This window comes from Papilio machaon, chromosome 14 (genome assembly GCF_912999745.1).
Source record: "Papilio machaon chromosome 14, ilPapMach1.1, whole genome shotgun sequence".
Classification (NCBI taxonomy): domain Eukaryota; kingdom Metazoa; phylum Arthropoda; class Insecta; order Lepidoptera; family Papilionidae; genus Papilio; species Papilio machaon.
This window is the reverse complement of record NC_059999.1, coordinates 7877477-7898068: the sequence shown is the minus strand read 5'-3', so window position 1 is coordinate 7898068 and position 20592 is coordinate 7877477. Positions and strand designations below refer to the sequence as shown.

At 35.7% G+C, this 20592-nt stretch overlaps 3 protein-coding genes across 7 annotated transcripts in view; 2 read left to right on the top strand and 1 right to left on the bottom strand.

Moving 5' to 3' along the window:
- Positions 1-40: 40 nt before the first annotated feature.
- LOC106708425 (speckle targeted PIP5K1A-regulated poly(A) polymerase) lies at positions 41-3378 on the top strand. 3 transcript variants are annotated; one of them, XM_045680835.1, is made up of 5 exons: positions 41-59; positions 858-935; positions 1046-1294; positions 1385-1540; positions 1676-3378. In XM_045680835.1, the coding sequence occupies exons 2-5, from the start codon at positions 878-880 to the stop codon at positions 3250-3252; spliced, it is 2040 nt and encodes a 679-aa protein (XP_045536791.1). In that variant the 5' UTR covers positions 41-59; positions 858-877; the 3' UTR covers positions 3253-3378. The 3 variants fall into 3 exon arrangements, with proteins under 3 accessions (XP_045536791.1, XP_014355414.2, XP_014355413.2); XM_014499928.2 differs by lacking the exon at positions 41-59 and adding an exon at positions 564-591; XM_014499927.2 differs by lacking the exon at positions 41-59 and adding an exon at positions 618-696.
- A 1537-nt stretch (positions 3379-4915) lies between these two features.
- On the top strand, positions 4916-14408 carry LOC106708427 (acid phosphatase type 7). 3 transcript variants are annotated; one of them, XM_014499933.2, is made up of 10 exons: positions 4916-5203; positions 7056-7250; positions 7378-7499; positions 7688-7872; positions 7982-8182; positions 10939-11057; positions 11226-11361; positions 13446-13507; positions 13977-14068; positions 14287-14408. In XM_014499933.2, the coding sequence occupies exons 1-10, from the start codon at positions 5056-5058 to the stop codon at positions 14356-14358; spliced, it is 1332 nt and encodes a 443-aa protein (XP_014355419.2). In that variant the 5' UTR covers positions 4916-5055; the 3' UTR covers positions 14359-14408. The 3 variants fall into 3 exon arrangements, with proteins under 3 accessions (XP_014355419.2, XP_014355418.2, XP_014355417.2); XM_014499932.2 differs by lacking the exons at positions 10939-11057; positions 13446-13507; positions 13977-14068; positions 14287-14408 and adding exons at positions 10657-10775; positions 12244-12305; positions 12390-12481; positions 12628-12869; XM_014499931.2 differs by lacking the exons at positions 13446-13507; positions 13977-14068; positions 14287-14408 and adding exons at positions 12244-12305; positions 12390-12481; positions 12628-12868.
- Positions 14409-15560: 1152 nt separating this feature from the next.
- LOC106708431 overlaps positions 15561-20592 on the bottom strand; it is a 70510-nt gene continuing 65478 nt past the window's right edge. The window contains exons 4-5 of the mRNA XM_045680958.1: positions 18374-18461; positions 15561-18213 (exon numbers count right to left, since the gene is read on the bottom strand). Of these exons, the coding sequence (XP_045536914.1) occupies positions 15649-18213; positions 18374-18461 (2653 nt within the window). The 3' untranslated portion in view covers positions 15561-15648. The remainder of the gene's footprint in view (positions 18214-18373; positions 18462-20592) is intronic.

The window sequence follows — 20592 nt, the reverse complement described above, 5'->3', positions numbered from 1 at the left end:
AAGCAAATCAAGGGCATTCTGTAGAAATTGATGACTCTGATCTAACACCTATATTAGAAGTAAGTATAAACTAGTTTAAAAATCATTGCAGTATCTTAAATGTTTTAATTTAAGTGTAAAAATTTGTCAATTTCTTCTGCCATCTTTCATATCTCTTTATAATTATTTGTACACCTAAACCTGGATAAGCTAAAGTCCAAGGGACTGCAATATGTTCCTCACTTATAGAGGTTTCTTTCTTACCATAGTTTCTCACTTACAATGGCTGTCTTTTAATAGGGGGACCTGATAATGATTTTAACTTATAGAAATGCCTCGCTTATCTAGATTTCATTTATCCAGGTTCAAATCTACATGGTATTATTAAACTCTTGTAATGTTACCTTAAATCCTTTTAGCCTAAATATAAAACAGTTGTACATGGAACCTATTACCATTGTTGGCCAAAGATAAAATCGGAAGGTCTCAGTCGTATGAAGAGGCGTCATATTCATTTGTCCAAAGGCACATTAGACACAAATGTTATCAGTGGTATACGGGTCAACGTACAAATATATATATTCATTAACTTAGCAAAGGCATTGGCTGAAGGTTTAAAGTTTTACGAATCCGTAAATGAGGTTATTTTGACACCAGGCAATGAAGCTGGCTATCTGACTCCCAATTATTTTACTAAAGTTATTGACGTTAAAACAGGTAATTTCTATTAAAAAAATGTAATTGAATCATAGTTTTTTTTTTTATTTTCTATTTAGCCTGAATCCTTTTATTTTTTTATTTATGATTTCGTTTTAAAATTTTGTTTTATAATGTTACGAAATCCAACATGAGAATAAAGTTTGTCAATTTTTTTATAGGAAAATATCTATTGTAAAAAATGGAAGTCAAACAAAAAGCACCAGTATGTAATGTGCCCAACAAAGTTTATGTTACAGGTATTTATTAAATAAGAAATGTCTAGTACATATGTCTCGTATGTAGTGTTCATGTGAATATTTTTATGTTTTTTGCATTAGTAGAGCATTTTTTTGTGTTGTATTTTCAGGATTTCCTATGTATACTCAACCACAAGACTTGGAGAGGGTATTTTCTGAATATGGCAAAGTAAAGGTTGATAAAGTAACTAAACAATATGCTACCCTATCATTTAGCAATAGCGAGGAGGCAAAAGCTGCCACTAAACAATCTAAGAAAATTGCTGTGTATGGGGAATTGGTTTGTGTGAAACCTTTCTACACAAAACCTTTAAATGCGGCAACACCCAAAAAAGAACACCAGAAAACTAAAAAAGGAAGTGAGAATCTTTAAAATTTCTTCATATAAAAGTTTTAAAAGGGTTTTGTTATTCCTAAAATTGAACTAAACATTTTGATGTTTTTTCCAGGGACAATATTGAGTCCACACGAAATACTGTTGTCCGGGGAGTTCGATGAACAATTGGAAAACGTGTTGATGGCGATTCGACTGACGCAAGAAGAGGTCAAGCAAATAGGCGACCTCTACTCGGACCTCGAAGAGGTTCTGCAGGTCATCTGGCCCGGTAAATATCCAATATAATGTATAAAATAAAAAAAATAACTAAATCAAAATTTATCCATTAATGTCAACTTATACACATAGTGGCTGCTAAAGTATAAATCAAGGACTCCACTTGACTTTTACTCTATCTCAACAGGTTGCACGGCAATCCCCTTCGGCTCCATAACAACCGGTCTCGGTGTCAAGTGCAGCGATGCTGACTGTTTCATAAACATCCCGAACAAACAACAGCACTCCAACAACAACTACATAATGAAAGCCAGGAAAGCCCTTTACGGGCACAAACTTCTATTCTCGGACATCGTGCCCATCCCTCACGCCAACACTCCCATCATCAAGCTGTACCATCTCCCCAGCCGCACACACTGCGACCTCACCTTCAAGACGCCCCTCGGCACCCGCAACAGCCGCCTCATCGACTTCCTGCTGCACGCAGACCCTCGTCTGCTGCCCCTCGCCCTCCTCGTGCGCTACTGGGCGCAGGCCCACGGCTTCACCGGCACCCGCAGAGTCACCAACTACGCCCTCACCATGATGATCATATTCTACCTCCAGCAAGCCCCCATCTCCATCCTGCCCTCGATCCGCTGGCTGCAGAGAGACCCCGCAGACGGCTGCGACATCGACGACTGGAACGCGGGCTTCATGAGCGACTACGCCCGTCTGCCCAACTCCACCAACACCTCCTCCGTGGCGGAGCTGCTCGGCGGCTTCTTCCAGTACTACGCCACCTTCGACTTCAACCAACTTGTCGTCTGCCCCTACCTCGGATATCCCGTTAAGAAAGCGCTCTTCGCAGATAACTCCACTTTGCCCCACGAATTCGAAAGATATAGAACTAACTTGGAAAAAAATCTATCCCTCCCTCTGAAATTCACAACGCCCATATGCGTACAAGATCCCTTCGAGCACAGTCACAATGTAGCCTGCGGCATCTCCGCCAAGATGGCCGACGATTTATGTACGCTTTTCAATTTTGCCGCATCCGCTTACGAGAGAGAAAAACTTAACGGATGTCGAGGTTTTTTAAGAATTATTTTGCTTCAAAAGCCGAAGACGTTCGGAATAAAATACGCCACAGAGTACAAAACCAACATCAGCCCGAAAGAAATCACCGCCATCAAAAATCCTGACTGGAAATCTGTCGTCAGAGATGTCACCGAAATAATATTTGTCCAAATTTTGGGCATCGCCTTAAACAAAGGCGAAGAGAAGACGATAGACTCGCAAAAAGAAAAAGTTACGTTCACCACAAAGGCGACGAAAGCCGTCTGGAGAAGAAAGTATTCCTCTAAGATGTGTTACATGAGGCACTCCGAGTTCCTCGAGAGACAGAAGAGTTTAACTAATGAAATTATCAAAGTCAACAAGCACACATTCGAATTAGACTTTCAGGTGGAACTAACATTCACAAATGAGCCGAGGAGAGTTAAAATCTGTATGAGATATTTGAACGGTGATAAGGATCTGTTTCGGGAGTTTGGAAGATTTTTTAACAATATAATAAATCCATGGTTTAAGACACTGCTGCGTCCGCACACCAGACCCATGACGTCCAACCACAACTCACCCAACTGTGTCAATGACGACTTGCCCAACTGTGAAAATGACGTCTCACCCGACGGTGACAATGACATCTCACCTGACTGTGACAATGATGACTCGTCCGACTGTGACGAAGACGATCCGGATGAAACTCATCATGCAGTTTAGTGTTAATGTTAAACCTATAGAAGTGAGACAAGAGTCATTAAACATTATGGTTGGTGTTCAGAACAGTATACTTAAAATTGTTAGCGTACTGTAAATGGTAGTGTAGAAAACAAGTACAACTTCTATATTTGTTGGGCGTGTTGGGCTGTTTGTTGATACGTATTACATTACGTACGTGAAAATGTTGTGTGAGTTTATCTTATGTCAATGACAAAGAAATTATCAAGTAAACCACTTTCCTCATTACTTAGTGTAGTTAAAAATATTTTTTATCCTGAACGAATAAAAAAATGATTTTAGCATGTGATATTTTTACTTGTAGAATTTTTTTTTATTTTGTTTTAATTCCATATCATATGACATCATTTTATTTGATGGTGTGAATATTTTTATACTATCTTATAACGATTTTACTCAAAAGACAATGTTTTGTACGAATTTCTTAATATGTATGTTAAAAATAATTATAATTTTGTGAATTTGCTATATTGTATGTGTTGAAATCTCGCAATCAAAAGACAAGCATCAAGCAATAATACTGTGCGTTGGCTCTATTATCGAGCCTTCAAACAGTAAGATTTTTTATCTTTTATTAAAAAAAAAATATATGAGGCAATTATAATAAATGACTAGTTTTAATTGTTCGTTTTATTTGTTTACTGTGAAAAATTCCTGCAATTTCCTACTCTCTCTGGTTTCTAGCATTTAAAAACCCTATCAAATTTTAAACGTAAATTATCTTTTCAAGTCTATGTGACCAGATTTAGTTGAATTCTTCCACTATAGTAGAAGTATTTCTCCTAATTTATGTGAAATAGTAGGACAATTTATTTTTCATACTTGTTAAAGTAAAACTAAATAGATTCCTCAATCTTCCAAGTAAAAATAAAGAATAAAAGCTTCACGACTAGAGGCACAGAAATCGTAGGTCTTAATCATATTTGTTTTAATGCCACTTTAAAACGTTTACAGATTAAGCTAATTATTGTTATTTATCGATCAATATACTTTTAACGACTAGTTACTTTTTATTAATATTATAACCCTTTGGCACATTTAGGTTCGATGTTGTAAAATAATAATTTCAAAATGGCTGATGATTCAACAACGAGCGTAAATGTTGTATTAAATATAATATTTTAAAGTTAAAAAGGGCAACCCGAACCACCCCACATTTTATCAATATCGATAAAAATCACCTTCCTTTATTATTGAGTTCGTTATGTTGGTATCTATGTTTTTTCTTCGCGTGTCAGAAAATTGAAATTAAACATTTTTATTCTGGTACTTGCCAGAATTAAAATGTTTAATTTCAATTTTTACCGTGCAAATAAACTAATTAAAATTGGTCTAAATCTCAAATCTTCCTACGAAGAGGGTTGCCAGGTCGCCAAACCTACTAGCCGGACAGACCAGCCAGTTTGCCGGACATTTGGGTAGAAAGGTCGGACACCCTATATTATTTAGGATTTTGTCTTAGTATTAATAGGTACACTCTCGTTTGTGAAAAGCCTAACAAAAGCCGGAAAACCGTTTATTTTGGCCGGACACGCAATCAAAAAGCCTACCTATATCCGGCTTTATCCGGACGCCTGGAAACGCTACTACGAAGTAGTTACATACTCTTTGACAGTGAATGAAGTTTCGTTTTGATTATTGTTATCAAACTCAGTTTTTATTGCCCGCGATTCGATTCAAAACAATACTCGTAATTACAATCTAAGTATCGCTTGGCTTTGTTACAGTTGTTGATGAGTATTCAACTGTGACAAAGCAAGTAGTTATTTCCTTGTTACTTTTGTAATGATAACGTTTGACATTGGTAATATGAAGATTTTAATTCTCTTCTTGTGTGTTGCATTTTCGCGGGCGAAAATTGAACAACAGAGAGTAGGGCCAGGATACGATTGTCCTTATTGCCAGCCTGAACAGGTCCATATTTCCTTTGGAGGTAAGTAATTTAATTTTACACTGCATTGTATTGTATAATGAGTGAAATATATGCACCTGTAATTAGGATGATAATGCAAAATTTTCGATTAAATATTTTTATACATTTACTTTCCATTTAACTTAAAATTAAAATATGAAACATATAATTGTTCTTTCACAATCATTTTCTCATTTTTGCTTTCTATATATTTCGGATGTTTAATAAAAAAAAAAAAACACATCATGTTCAACCTAAAAAGTACTGGACTAATATTATGAAATATATAGATAATTATGTTTATTCATCCACTATTAGCTAAGTAAAATTGGGACATCTGGGTAGTCGTGTACAAAATAATGCATTAAACATTATAACACTGATAAGAGATGTTCAATCCTTGCTGTACAGTTTTGTACTGACATAAGTAGATAGTCTTATCATGTACTAACTCTGTAAATAAATAATCATTAATAGTGAAATTGAAAAACAGAACATTTGAGTCTTTGTTAGAGAATTTGTTTGAATAAAATTTCATCATTCAGATAATGTGTGTATAAACAAGCAAAGAGGTCGCTTATCTACTTTCTTAACTTGTTTATACTGTTTATTAGAACAGTCATAGTTGAAATTATTTTATCTTATTATAAATTACAAATTTCCACAATACAAAACACAAAAAAAAAATTGTAGTGGTTTTATTGCTACAGTTAGTGCCAAAGGAAACGCCACATTTCTTAGGCAATTAACTTTTTAATTTCCCAGAATAAAAATGCATGATGGAAAATTTTTAATTAAGATTTTTATTGATTGGAGAAATTATATCTTATATATATAAAATAAAGTCGTGTTAGTTACACCAATTATAACTCAAGAACGGCTGAATCGATTTGACTGAAAATTGGTGGGCAGGTAGCTTAGAACCAGGAATAGGACATAGGATAATTTTTACCCCGTTTTCTAAATTTTTTTAATTTCGCGCGGACGGAGTCGCGGGAAAAAGCTATTGTACATAAATATGATATCATATATTTTATAATTTACATATTTATATAATACTAGCTGTAGACTGTGACTGTGTTCACGCAGTTTTAAAAAAAGTTAATAAGTAGCCTATGTATTCTTCCAAACTAATTTCTACATCTTTGCTAAATTTCATTAAGATCAGTTGAGCCGTTCTGGAGATAACTTCAAACAAATATCCATCCATCCATCCATCTATCTAAACATTCGCATTTTTAATATTAGTAAGATTATTTATCAATATGGGAATTGTTTGATTTTCACTAAAATGAATAACTTCAGGATTTTCATCTATTTTCTTATATTATCTTCTAAAAACAGCAACTTTAAACTCTTTAACATGAATTGTGACTAGTTGTGTGATTTTATTAAATACCTATATTTGTGATATATTGAACAGAATAGACAGATATAGCAGATCGTATAGTGTCAGTCCTCGTGTCTGCGCTAGGCCAACCTTGCGGGCGCGGCTCGCAGTGCGTGCAATCTGCAGCCGATAATGACCGCCGCTTAACAAATTGATTGCACGCAAATACTATTTTCAATTGGCCGCGTATTTGTTATAGAGGAATTGTAATACTAATATGCTAGAGGCTTTATTTTAATTCTTTTTGCTATACTACATACGTACGATCAGTTTCTCATTGAACTTTAGAATACCGAAAATCTCTTAACGGATTTTCTATTAGACGTCAGTAGTGTTAGAGAGATCACACGGGCAGTGGGCTCTGATGTTTCTGTCAGATAGTGTCAAAGGCGGTAATGAAACATATCACCATAACAGTATCCAGTCAATATTTAATATTAATAAAGTTATCCACGGATGTTTAACTTTGCCCCCTGACACCAGAGAAGACGAACGATATAGTGGCGACATGGTCGACATTCAACGACACGGGCGAGAGCCGCGCACAGTACGGCGTCGGCCAGATGGACCAGGAGGCTTCGGGGCGCAGTACGCTCTTCGTGGACGGCGGGCACGAGCGCCGCGCGCAGTTCATACACCGCGTCCTCATGAAAGATCTAAAGCATGACACCACATATGGTAAACAATTCGTTCAGACTCAAAAATGTCATACAAATAATGAAATTTAGTCCAAAGAGAGCAAAATCCTAAACATTTTTAGGACTCTAATGGACTCATGAGTTTAGGTATCCTTGGTTACTTGCAGTGTACCATGTGGGCTCCGAGTTCGGGTGGTCGGAGGAGTTCTGGTTCAAAACGCCGCCGGCCGGCGAGGATTGGGTAGTGCGCGCCGCCATATTCGGTGACATGGGCAACAAGAACGCACACGTGAGTCGCACATCTCCAACACATTCATTTTGAATTGGCAATCTCGAACAATTCAACTAGCATCACATCTATGTATGGACTGACGTTTGTTCGAGATTGCAGAAATACATTAAGGACGAGAAGTTCTGGTTTTACTGTGTTTCTTACTGAAGACTTGATAATGGAACAAAGCTGGTTGTCGCCGCCAGGCGCTGTCGTACTTGCAAGACGAGGCGCAGCGCGGTCACTTCGACCTGATCATCCACGTGGGGGACTTTGCGTACGACATGCACGACGATAACGCCCGCGTTGGTGACCAGTTCATGCGCCAGGTGCAGCCGCTGGCCGCGCTCGTGCCCTACATGACCTGCCCCGGCAACCACGAGGAGGCCTAGTCAGTACAAATACTGTATATACATACTTCGTCGAGGTTCAACCTCTATACAATTTAAAAAATCTTTGGTTGGACTATTTTTTGTAACCTTAACATTTGATGTCTGCAGCAACTTCAGCAATTACCGCGCGCGGTTCTCTATGCCGGGCGGCGCGGAGAGCCTCTACTACAGCTACGACGTGGGCCCTGTGCACTTCGTCTCCATCTCCACGGAGCCCTACTACTTCCTGCAGTACGGCCTCAAGGTCCTAGAGAATCAGTTCCGTTGGCTGCATCGCGACCTCAGCGAGGCCAACCGGGAGGAGAACAGGTCGGTATCTGCTAACTGCGCTGCTAGCCCGCAAACTCCTCTCAAACTAAAAAAAACGTAGCCTAAAGCGTAGTCGTTCTGGAATTACGTGGTAACTAATATAATTCCAAACAAAAAGATCGTGAAATCTGTTAATTTGTAATCTAACTAGTTACATTATAATTTAGTTTATAATAATAACGTTAGTAAGATAATTAAGTTTACATTCGGACATTGACTTATCTTAGGTACTAATATTATATGTAAATGTGAATGTTTAGATAGATGGATGTTTGTTTGAAGTTATATACAGGACGACTCAAAGGATCTAGATGAAATTTGGCACAGATGTAGAAAATAGTCTGGAGGAACACATAGGCTACTAATTAAGTATTTTTTAATTCGGACGGAGTCGCGGGCAACGGCTAGTCATTAATAAAATTAACATTTTAATTACAGCTCTCAGTAACAATGTTAATGATATAAATGTTGTAACAAATAATTGAATAAAAAAAATCATTTCGAATAAAGTAAAAAAAAGAAGACATTGCGATGGTCTGTTTAAATATTCAAATCTGATTAAGTAAAAAAAAACTATTTTCTGATTTTACGAAATAAAAGTTTATTGAGATAAAGGTTGAAAAATAAATTATGAAATTATTATTCATTAAAAATTTTCATTATAAATTTCACTTCTCATATAAAAATAACTAAGTTAGTAAGTAACTAAGTAAGTAGTAGTAGACTTAATATTTAATTCCACTAAAGATTTCATTGACATTTGTTAAAAAGTTCTCGAAACATCGCGACCTTAAGCAAGTTGATCATAATAAAATAAAAAACATATATGCAAAGTTAGTCATATAATTAGACTATGTCATACACGTGTAATGTTCGCGTAAATATAAGAAATTATTAATCAATTATTTTTATGTTCCAACATATATTGTTACCGCTATTTGCTAATTTATGTTGTTTTTCTTTTCTTTATTTCGTCACTAATATGTTTTCATGTAACATAATTTTCACACACATATAAAAACAATATATAATTGTATTTTCATATATTGTTTTTAATGTCACAATATTTTTTCTCGAATCTAAAGTACAACAACTGCAACAATTAAAGACAGGAATTAATTACAATAATTAAAGTATTAAATATGTTCAGTTCGTGTCTCCTCCTAAAGAGAATTGGTGACCAGCCGAAAAAATTAAACCAAAACTGTAAGGTTTATAAAACCTTGTGCACAATCACCACTAAAGTGGAATAAGGCTAGTGACGTGATGACGACGTTTAGTTCATGCCTGTGAGATATTTTCTATTGGCGAATACCCCCAATCCGGTAATAATAATGAAGTAACAGCCCGAGCCAAGAGGGAGCCCTCGAGCCTAGTTACTCTTAAACGAGGTTTAGGCTAAGCGCCATCTGCGCCCGGCCACCTCAAGCCTGGTGAAACTGTAAATGCCTCCTCAAGGCAAACAGTGACTACTCAGTCACAAAAAAAGCGAATACTGTTCAAAGTAAAGAATTTTTCTAAAGAAAAGGGTTTATTTTGAATTATTTATTTGTTCTATATCGGGAAAGTATAATTCCTTTTTTTTTTACCAAAATAGATGTTTCTTTTCCCTTACTTCTTGCAAGGTGTTACCAGTGTTTCGATTTATAACTTAACTGAATATGAGCGTGTTGTTCTGGAATCCGTCTAAAAGCATGACGATTTGTTTTTAAAATGTAACTCGTGTGTGTGTGTTTTCACTAACCTCCACAAGACCTCCACAAAGGTGATGCTTGGAAAGTAAAAAACTCAAGGTTTCTAATATTTCTACGTTTGAATTTTTTGTAATAACATACATGTGAAGTTTAATCAAGAAGGAAGAAGTTATTATAGAAACCTAACACTTCAAGTGATGCTGCAAATTACACATCCTAGACATTGAGTGTGAGACATTTTGTGATGGATTGATGCTGGAAATTAATATTGCTGTATTTCTTGTCACAATTTCTGTTTACAAATGTTCAGTAAATTTATTAAAGGCTTTTACGAAAAAATATTTTTTACTCCACGGCCTCTTCGTCAGTCGGTTGCTAAATTAATTTTTTTTGCATTCTCTAATAATAGAGTGCAGAAGGTTTTATACTAAACACGGGGTTGCCGTGCTACAATTTTCTTTATTTTGCTGGATCAATTATAACTTGGACTGACAGAAAGTCAAACATTGGAATTCATGGACGAATGAATCTGGATATAAAAATTTATGGAGTCGCAGTACAAGAGGCGAGCAATGACAATTTATATAAGATCACAAGACAAGAAATTCAAATAACTGAAAAGTACTATGTCTGTTTTTTTCTAAAAAAAAGTGTTTTGTTTTTAACAAAAAAAAAATGAGTGTTTCGGGATGATGTAGATGAGTATGCTTTCAAATGTCTTAATATCAGAGGAGCATGCATACAATATCAGTGTAAAGAGAGAGTTGGCTTGGTCAACAGGCGACTTCGTCCGTGGATCGTAATCTACGGACACCGGCCCATGTACTGTAGCAACGAGCATGTGCTCTGCGAGGACAACTATCTGCCCACGCGAGTCGGGCTCCCACTGCTGGGCATGGGTGAGTGAACACACACAGCCCTCGTCTTGTACTAGACGGATTTCCAGAACAACCGCCAAAACTACGAACCGTACGTAAGTGTAGGGAAAGCAGTTGTTGTATTTTGGAACCGAGATACAAAGAGGGTAAGTATAAAGTGTCCGGCGTGTGTCCGGCATTGCAGGGCCAAGCGGCCGTGGATCGTGCTGTACGGTCACAGGCCGATGTACTGCAGCAACTCTGATGACATCGACTGCAGTTTCGAGTACACCAGGAAGGGCTTACCCATTTGGGGCAGCTACGGTGAGTGCTACATTGTATCAGTCACGGAGAACGTTTTTAGAGTTTTTTTTAATTCTAGATTATGTAAAACTTCCTGTTTTGAAATAGTTACGAAAGGAACCAGGTTTTTCGGCGTTTTTGATAACAGATTGGGTATTTATGATTTGTCAAGACGTGTCATGTGTACAGGCATGGAGCCGCTGCTGAAGCAGTACGGCGTGGACCTGGTGGTGTGGGCACACGAGCACTCGTATGAGCGGCTGTGGCCGGTGTACGATGAGCAAGTGTACAATGGCTCGCTGCATCAGCCCTACACCAACCCCGGGTGAGCATCTACACGCAACATTACACCATATCTACACACTTGTACATTTATAGTCACAGTTTTGATTTTAGTAAAACGTTTATCGAAATAATTTTGTGTTCAAAAAATTTATTTATCCATTTAATAGATTTTTTTATTTGGGTCTATTAACGTTTAAAAAATCTTATTGAATGACGTAAATTATGACTAAAATAAGCAATATATATTTACGCTTTCTACTAACATGGTTTGTTTCTAAATGTATGTATTGTACGATGAGTTTTTCCAAACTATCGCTTGTGTGTATTTCATCTTCGAGCTGTGAAAAAATATAACATATTCTTCCAAATTTTTGTTTGAAGGTAAATACTTGTTTCTTAAATTATATAATTGTTATTTGATAAAAGCTTTCATATCATTTACGCTTCTTATTTTGCTTTAAACTAATCTATAAAGATTTGTAACTATGACAAAACAGTGAAGTAAATAACTTTAGGTTTCTGAGATCAAAATTTAAGTTTAAAACATTTTGTTATTTTTGTTTTGTCAAAGATAATGACAGATGATATGTTTTATACAGAGATTTTGGTTTCAAACCTGCGGTTATTAATCAATCTGTTTAACATAGTTACATAAACTTTAGGTTTGTTTCACAATGTTCAAGTACAGTGCTGGATATTTAAGTGACACTTACTTCTTGTCAAAATAGTTTACCTTTCAAAGTTTATTTGACACTATGAAATAGCAACATTTCCAAATAGTTTATTTTAACTTTGACATTGTAAAACCGACTCATAAAGGAATGTGCATTGCTTAATATATCATAAATTTATTTAATAATTACTTTAATATATTTGATTTAAACATAATGAAACATATAAGGTATTGTATGTTTGTTTGCAGCGCGCCAGTTCACATTGTGACAGGCTCTGCTGGATGTCAGGAACGTATCGATCCCTTTGTCTGTGAGTAACCGCGAGCTGCTCTAAACTTTGAATATAATTATACAAAGTTCAGAAATGTGTTTATATTTGTGTGTCTGTCCGCAGCCAAGCCCCCGAGCTGGTCCGCCTTCAGATCCACTGACTACGGATACACGCGCTTCTTCGCTCACAACAAGACTCACATACACATTGAGCAGGTGACACACACAGCACACATCTCTAGTTGTAACACACCCGATTATAGTTCACACTCTTTTTGATAATAAAAAAAAACTTACAAATCAATGATTTTTTTCTTAGTTTTAGTCACTATACAGTATTTAAAAATAGACTACATTTTCAGGTGGATGCGGATCTAAAGGGTGAAGTAATCGACTCTTTCTGGCTCATCAAACATCGCCACCATCCCTTCTACAATTTGTAGACTTACCCCTAGCGAGGGGGGAGCGGGGGGGGGACTTAGGAATAAGTCATATAAGTCGGAGTTTGCGAAACCGACAAAATAGCAAATATCGGCCTGTCATCAAAACTGTGATCTAATTATTATATTCGGAAAATAGTTTGTCGGAATTTTTTGACATTTTAATTGTATAAATAAGCATATTAGTATAAAAAAAAATATACACTAACATATATTATATAGGTATTTGTAAAAAAAATATTAAATGCGTTTTTTTTTAATTCATTAATCTTGTAAACAAATTATAGTAGAAATATACAATTCCAAAAATAAATTATTAACCAAACATATCTTTAATTAATATGCAATCAATTTAAGATCTGCAGAAGCGAATTATAGTTATTTATTTTGTTATATAATTACGTTTTTCATTTTTGTGATGGATCGCTTTAAACATTATATATAAAAATAAATATTTTGTAACAATTTTTGTTAATTTTAATACGATTTAATTGTACTAATTGGAAAAATAAATGTATTTTTTTAAATATTTGATTTTTATTTTGTTACCGAATAAATTTACAAAGACTTCATTTACAAATAAAAAAAGAGAAGTATATGAAATACCAAAATGCTAAGTGACTACGGATGTAAAACTTAGATCTTTTGTTCAATTTACTCTGCAATTTTGATTTTCCTAACTATTTAACTTGATAAGTAACAAATATTTATAGGCATTGACTCGTGTCGTACTGTTGCAGGGCGCCGGTGCACGTGGTGACAGGCTCTGCGGGATGTCAGGAGGGCCGCGATCATTTCAAACGTATTGCATTCATACACACAAACACACACACACAATTTTGACACCTCAGTGTAAAGTAGCATCTCAGTAATCGAACTTAAAGCATTGCTAATTCTCACTCTGTCTTCTTCTATTGACCTAAGTCAGAATCTATATATATAAAAGAAAGTCGTGTTAGTTACACTATTTATAACTCAAGAACGGCTGAATCGATTTGACTGAAAATTGGTGGGCAGGTAGCTTAGAACCAGGAAACGGACATAGGATAATTTTTACCCCGTTTTCTATTTTTTATTCCTCGCGGACGGAGTCGCGGGTAAAAGCTAGTTAATAATAATAATTGATCTTAAAAGTAGGTAATTAGGCCATGGGGGGTCTGTGGTAACAGTTCATTTTGGAAAAGAGGTCACAAGTTCGACTGCAATTAAATAAATTTCAGATCTAATACAAACTTGGTCATTATGATGTACTGGTAACGTAATTTGTTCAGGCAAACCTCACAAGTGGTCCGCATTCAGATCTCAGGACTACGGCTACACGAGATTCAAGGCTTTTAACAAAACTCACATTAATATAGAGCAAGTAAGTAGACATTACACAATTAAGTAATTAACTTAAAACTGACAAAAATATATATTTCCAATATTAACTGCTACCGATAATAATATTAGTTTCTGAGACAAAAATCTTCGTTTAAAATATATGTCTCAGAAACCCACAGTGAAAAAAGATATATATAGTTACTTGAATGCATTGTATAATATCTTAAATCACTTACTAATATTTGTATAATATTGCAGGTGTCAGTAGATCTTGACGGACAGGTGATTGACAGTTTCTGGCTCATCAAGGACAACAGATACAAACTATGAAGTTAAAGTTTCTCAGCGTTTTAGTTGATTTTTTTATAAGAAAAAATATTATAGTAATATGTTACAGCAATTTGGTATAAATATATTATATTTATGGTACAAAGTTGACAAATTCATGTATGAGTTTTTTTACTAAATTATTCAAACTTTCGTGAGACATTATCACTAACTTATATAGAAACGGCTAAAACACTCACGTATATATATCCGGTGTCGGCACCGACTAGTTTCAGTGAGCGACGGGCCGCGTCCGCGAAATAATACCAATCCCACTCACCCTGATGAAGGGCCCCCGAAGGGCTCGAAACTAGTCGGTGACGACACCGGATATATAGACGTGAGTGTTTTAGCCGTTTCTATATAAGTTAGAGTTTTTTTACGTAATTTTTTTTTTATGTTAATTGATTTAGTTAAGATAAACTTGGGTTTATATTTTTTATATCAATGTTTTTGTAATTGATTTTAGAAAATTTTAGTTAGAAATAAATAATATTAAGTATAAAGTTGTTTCATTAATTATCCACTTCCCTTGGCGTAGTTATATTTTAATTAAAGACGACATTTTGGTATTTCTCCAAGTTTTCCTTTATTCTCATCATCATTTGGATGGATGGATGGATATTTGTTTGAAAGTATCTTCAGAACGGCTCAATCGATCTTAATGAAATTTGGCACAGATTTAAAACATAGCTTAGAAGGACCTATAGGCCTTATTACGTTTTTTTTTTAATTTCCGTGCGGACAAAGTCGTAGGCTACAGCTAGTAAAACAATAAATGACATATCGCACAACATTTTATTTAAGCTTAAAATATAATCAAAAAAATGGCAAAATAAAAAAATACATCAATATACATTAAAACATCACAAACAATTTGTGATAACAGATTTGTACTGAAGGCGAGTGAAATGCAACTCAACACAATCTTATCTACAATTTATTACAAGGCACAAAATAAACATTAAAGTTTAACTTTGACTCAACTAGTGAATCTATAAAAAACATTTAAAACTACTCCCACAGATAAAGTATTTAGTTTGAGTAAACTTCATAGTTACAATATTTACAGAAACTTACCGAATTTTAAGTTTAAACTTAATGTTAAATATTCCCTTAACATGTTAATTATACTTATTATATACGTACATTAATAGTTTTTATATACAACTCATTATGTATTTACACAAACTACTGAATAACTACATAATATTCAGAAACACTGAGACGACTGCATGTGGTCAGACAAATATGGCTGACATTTATCAAATGACTAACATAGAACTTGGCTCATCAATGCAACGTCTGCCCCACACTGACTTCCCCCTCACTTCTACTAAATCTAGATTTCCTTACATCCCCTCTCCCCGCACTAACTTCCCCCTCACTTCTTAAAGGTAAAATGACACTGGAAATATCTGAACTATATTTAGATACGATCGAAGAACCGCTCGATTCGGATATTGTAGGAATTTTATTTTTCCTTATCTTTCTTTTAAATTTACGCTCGATCTCACCGAGGCTACTTATGTCTGACGACGAGTAGTCGCCGTCCGCTGAACTTGAACTGCTGCACTTGTTGATAAATTTAACTGTTGTAGGATTATGTGGCTGGTTTCCGAACTTGTTTGGGGTGGCGTCGAGGTTGGACAGCACATCACGGGACGTCCGCGGCAGTCGTAAGCTGAACCGGGGCGAGGAGAGATTGATCGACAGAGCCAGTTCGTTGACCTCGTCCAGATCAATGCGCAGATCCTGGGTATGCGCGGGCGCAGCGGGGCTGGTCTGCCGGTCCACTGTCAGCGCCAGCGCGAGCGGTGACGTCGTCCGAGTCTTAGTTTTGGTCGGTGACGTCATGACGCTCCGCACGTGCGCGGGCGACGTCTGCGTATTTTTCTGCGACGCCGCAAAGTTCTTCTTACCTTCTTCTTTATTTTTGGACGTGGAGGGCTGTGCCAAGTTCTTTTTCAGTATATCTGAACATTCATCCATTATCAGTTTTTTGATTAATTCCTCGTTTAAAATCTTGTCCGTCTCATCTCTAGTATTTTCCGTAGGCCAGAGATCATTGTGTATAGGTTGTATGTTTCTGGGCGAGGTCTGGGTCGCTTTCAGTGATATTTTGTACACGGGGTTGCTTTGAGTCGCATGATCTTGCACATCTATCGAGTGGACGAATTCGAAAATATCTACGGAGTTTTTAAGTGAGAGATTTGAGGATTTCGTATAGGTAGCATTGTGAGCGTGCGTTTTAACGTCCTCATTAATATTCTCGTGTGGGTCATCTCCGGGAGCATTTTTTAGTTCATCGTCAGACAACGAGTTCTCCTGTTCATTTCGTTCCTCCTCAAAGTCGTCAGCGTAAGTCATATGTTTATCACTCTTCTCACTTTCACTGGACAGGTTAGATTTCGAGGGCGATACCTTTTCCTTGACATTTTTCCGCAGAGTTTTGGTAACATTTCTTTCAATATCCAACACTTCCTCGAGTAAATTTTCATCAGACGTTGTGAGAACATGTTTGTTTCCTTCTTTTGTGGGATTGTTATAAAAAGAATTTTCTCGACTGGACAATATTTTATCAAGGATCGGACTGAGAGGTATATTTTTGTCGGGGATATCGGATATTTCTCTTTCAATATCACTCACTTTAATGCCCCCCAGTGTTAGTTTTGTATAAGGGATGTACTCAGCATTATTCAGTTGAGATTTTAAATTTTGTTGGTCTCGAACTGTATTAGATTTCTTGGGCGATTTTTTTAACTTTTCACTGGGACCTGTTTTGCGATTTCTAGATGTGGATGGGAGACCGTAAATAGTGTTTATTTTTTTCTTCCACTCGTCAATGTTGCGGTGATTTTGTGTTTTAGTTGTAATTTTGCTTTTAGCATTGTTTTTACTCTTACTATCTACGATTGCAGATAATCGTCGAGATTGAAATCGCACAGGTTTGTGGGCCTTTTGACTTACTGTTCTATCTTGTGCGTCTGAACTTAAATTATTAGTTGATTCACTGGTGTCGCAGGGTAACATTTTAGACACCCTTCTGACGGCGGGCTTGGCGGGGAGAGGGGAGGTTTGTATAACTTGCGGGTAGTGTGTGATTCTCTTTTCGACTTTAGGTGCGGTTTCGTGTTGCAAGGCAATGACGGCAACATTACTCGGCGTCTCTATGTTGTCGGGAGTCACCTTTTGTTCAGGTATGATATCCAATTGTAAAACTTTCTGTTCCCTTAGTTCACTTCTGATATTAATGCTGGGCATCTCTTGTACATGCAGTGGTTTCTGATTACAATTCTTCACTTTAGGTTCCTCGTAGGTGTAGGAAAATTCATTATATGCAACAAAAGGACCATTAGCACTACACTTACCATTATTAAGTTTAGAATCTTTTACATTATCACTAAAATGTTCATCGATTTGTACAATTTTGGTACGCGATATAGCTAAGTTCTTTTTACAAGTCTTTGTCGATTTCGACAGTCGATTGACTTGGACAGAGGCATTGACGGTTTTAGGGAAAGGTTTTATGCACAGATTATTCCTAGTTCCTGTTTCTTGAGATTTTCTGGGTAAAGGTTTGTCTTCAATTTTGTATCTGTGAAATTTAGCATTGACTATTTCTTGTATGCGGACCTTTTCATTGAACTCTTGGTCTAGCGGTGCGGGCAGGACTGTGGGGGGCGGAGTGCGCGGGGCCAGCTGGCCGGAGACCAGCGCCAGGTCGCGGGCGGCGGCGCGCAGGAGACCGCCCAGTCTGTCCAACATCGCCTCGTCCTCGGGACTTATTGCCGGCGTCGGAATCCATATTTCATCGTCATTGACATTAACCATTTCCATCTTGTTGCTGCTCTTAACCTAGAATTTAGAAAAAATAGACTAAACAACTAAATACATAATTACTAAAATTATCTGCTACAGAAGATCAGCTCTAGCGACTCATTCCCTTATGTCAAACGTCATCGTGTTCAATACACCTAACATGTTGGATATACATAATCAATGATTGTATACGTACCATATATCTATCGACTGGGTAAACCGTTGGGCCGGATCTCATCTGTTCGTGAGACACAGCGGCTCCGGCATCCGCTCGCCGCTGCGCTCTGCAGACAAACACAAACACCACTTTACAACATGCCTCTACATACATATATAATATATATACTATATCTATCTAACAAAAATACTTTCATTTCTAAACCTTCTTTTACTTTCATTGATAAATTTAATTCTACAATATTATACCAATCTATACTTTGTATTTAATAAATTTTGAGGTTAAAAAAAATGTCATCAAAAAAAACAGATCCAGTTGACACATTATAGTGATTTGTGGTAAATATATGAAACTATATTAAAAAATCATGAAAAAATCGACCATTTTATAGACCAATATTAAAAAAAAATCATGATTTGAGAAACGTTGACAGTAATTACTGTCCAATAGATAGGTCAAAGGAAATATATAGGATATGGAAAATTCAAATAAAAATTCCCAAAATAGAAAATCACATCAATTGTATTTCATCAACATTTACATGAAAGTCTTAAATAGAAGCATTCCACTTGTTGCTTACAATAAAGATACAAGTCTCAAAACTATTTCCATTGCCGGAAACATCCGGACAAAAAAAAGCCTGCAACTCAGGCGGAATCAAAACTTCCCAGGTGACAAATATGCAGATAAACTGACAAACATCAGTATTTACAATACATTTTTTAGTCCAACACCATTAATAAATTAGACATTCTGAATCAAATATAGTTTTTGGAACGAAGTTCCTTATCGCGCGTTGTGAAAGGGGGCTAGACGGAAAAAATTCTTACGAAAAGTTGTCACGACACTTTTGCTATATCACCATGGCAACGACGTGACAATATATAACGAAAATTCATAGAAATAAAATGTACTTCTTGTGAAGACTTAAGTTTTTTATTCATAGAATAAACATTGGTTCCTTCACTAATTAATTGAAAGGAACTTCGTTCCATCCGGGTGTCCCAACACACCTCTCAAGTTTTTTTTAAGATATTAAAGGGAAATGTACCGAGATTCAATGGATTTGATCCTTGACATATAAAATCTATATACATACAGATGTAACTAACATGAGACAGTTAAACTATTATTATATAGTATTATCACTCTGCTACAAGTTTATTTGTGATATTTATATATGTTATGTTTCATGCAAATTAATTTGAGACTTTCCAGTATATATATATGTTGGTTACGAGCACTATTTTATATTTATTTCTATACCCTACACAATATTCTATTATATAATTATAAACAGACACAAGTTTATAAAAAAAATATATGTACAATTAACACTGTGAAAAAGGTTACATCAATTAATAGATTCCATCGAAAACGGTTACATCTATTGAAAGATGTAATCCGACAAAAATTATTACATATCTTATGAGATCTACAGATGTAACTGTTTTCATCAGATAAGTTGGGAGTGACTTTATACATGCATATTTGTCACCTTAGAAGAAGGAGATGCACATCATTGTGCCGACAGAATGTTGCCATTTTTTGGCATAAAATTAACGAATCAAAGATCCCAGCGGTCTCGGGCTACGGATAACACTAAATATCAATTTCGAATCTATCAGATTTATGTCGAGAAACATTGTGAGATTTATCCTGGGTTTCTGAGAACAAAATAACTATTTAAAAAATATTGTTATATCTGTATTGTCTAAGACAATGACAGAGATAATGTTTTCTACGGAGATTGAGGTCTCAGAAACCAATTATAAACATATCTCAATTCATCAGTGCCTCTTTTACAAAATAACATTAAAACATGTAAAAAAATGCAATCGATGCATAAAAAAAGAAATCTTATAACTTGAATGTTTGTACATTTTCAATATTTGAAGTTATATAACTAAAAGACTCGCTGCTCTTAATAATACTGAATGTACAGCCCACTATTGTGTTCAGTTCAGACTGTGAACATTACATATTTACAGATAGACACAATCTAAACATATTTGTACATTATGTATTTTTATGTACAAGTTTAATAAATAAGAAAAGTTTGATTCAATTGAATATAAACATGTGGTTTTGTAAACTTAAATGAATGTAATAAACCAAGTGGGTTAACATCGGTACGTAAACATATCACTCTACTCTACTCTTATCTGTGTAGAGTTCCGTGGAAACATTTTGAAAATAAAAACAATTCCTTACATAAGTGGAAATAAAATAGAATG

Coding starts and splice junctions, on each gene's coding strand:
- LOC106708427 (XM_014499932.2), top strand. CDS start 5,056: ATGATAACGTTTGACATTGGTAATATGAAGATTTTAATTCTCTTCTTG. Junction 10,776..11,225: donor GCTCCCACTGCTGGGCATGG/GTGAGTGAACAC, acceptor TCATGTGTACAG/GCATGGAGCCGCTGCTGAAG. Junction 12,306..12,389: donor ACGTATCGATCCCTTTGTCT/GTGAGTAACCGC, acceptor GTCTGTCCGCAG/CCAAGCCCCCGAGCTGGTCC.
- LOC106708425 (XM_045680835.1), top strand. CDS start 878: ATGGAAGTCAAACAAAAAGCACCAGTATGTAATGTGCCCAACAAAGTT. Junction 1,295..1,384: donor CCAGAAAACTAAAAAAGGAA/GTGAGAATCTTT, acceptor TGTTTTTTCCAG/GGACAATATTGAGTCCACAC. Junction 1,541..1,675: donor TCTGCAGGTCATCTGGCCCG/GTAAATATCCAA, acceptor CTATCTCAACAG/GTTGCACGGCAATCCCCTTC.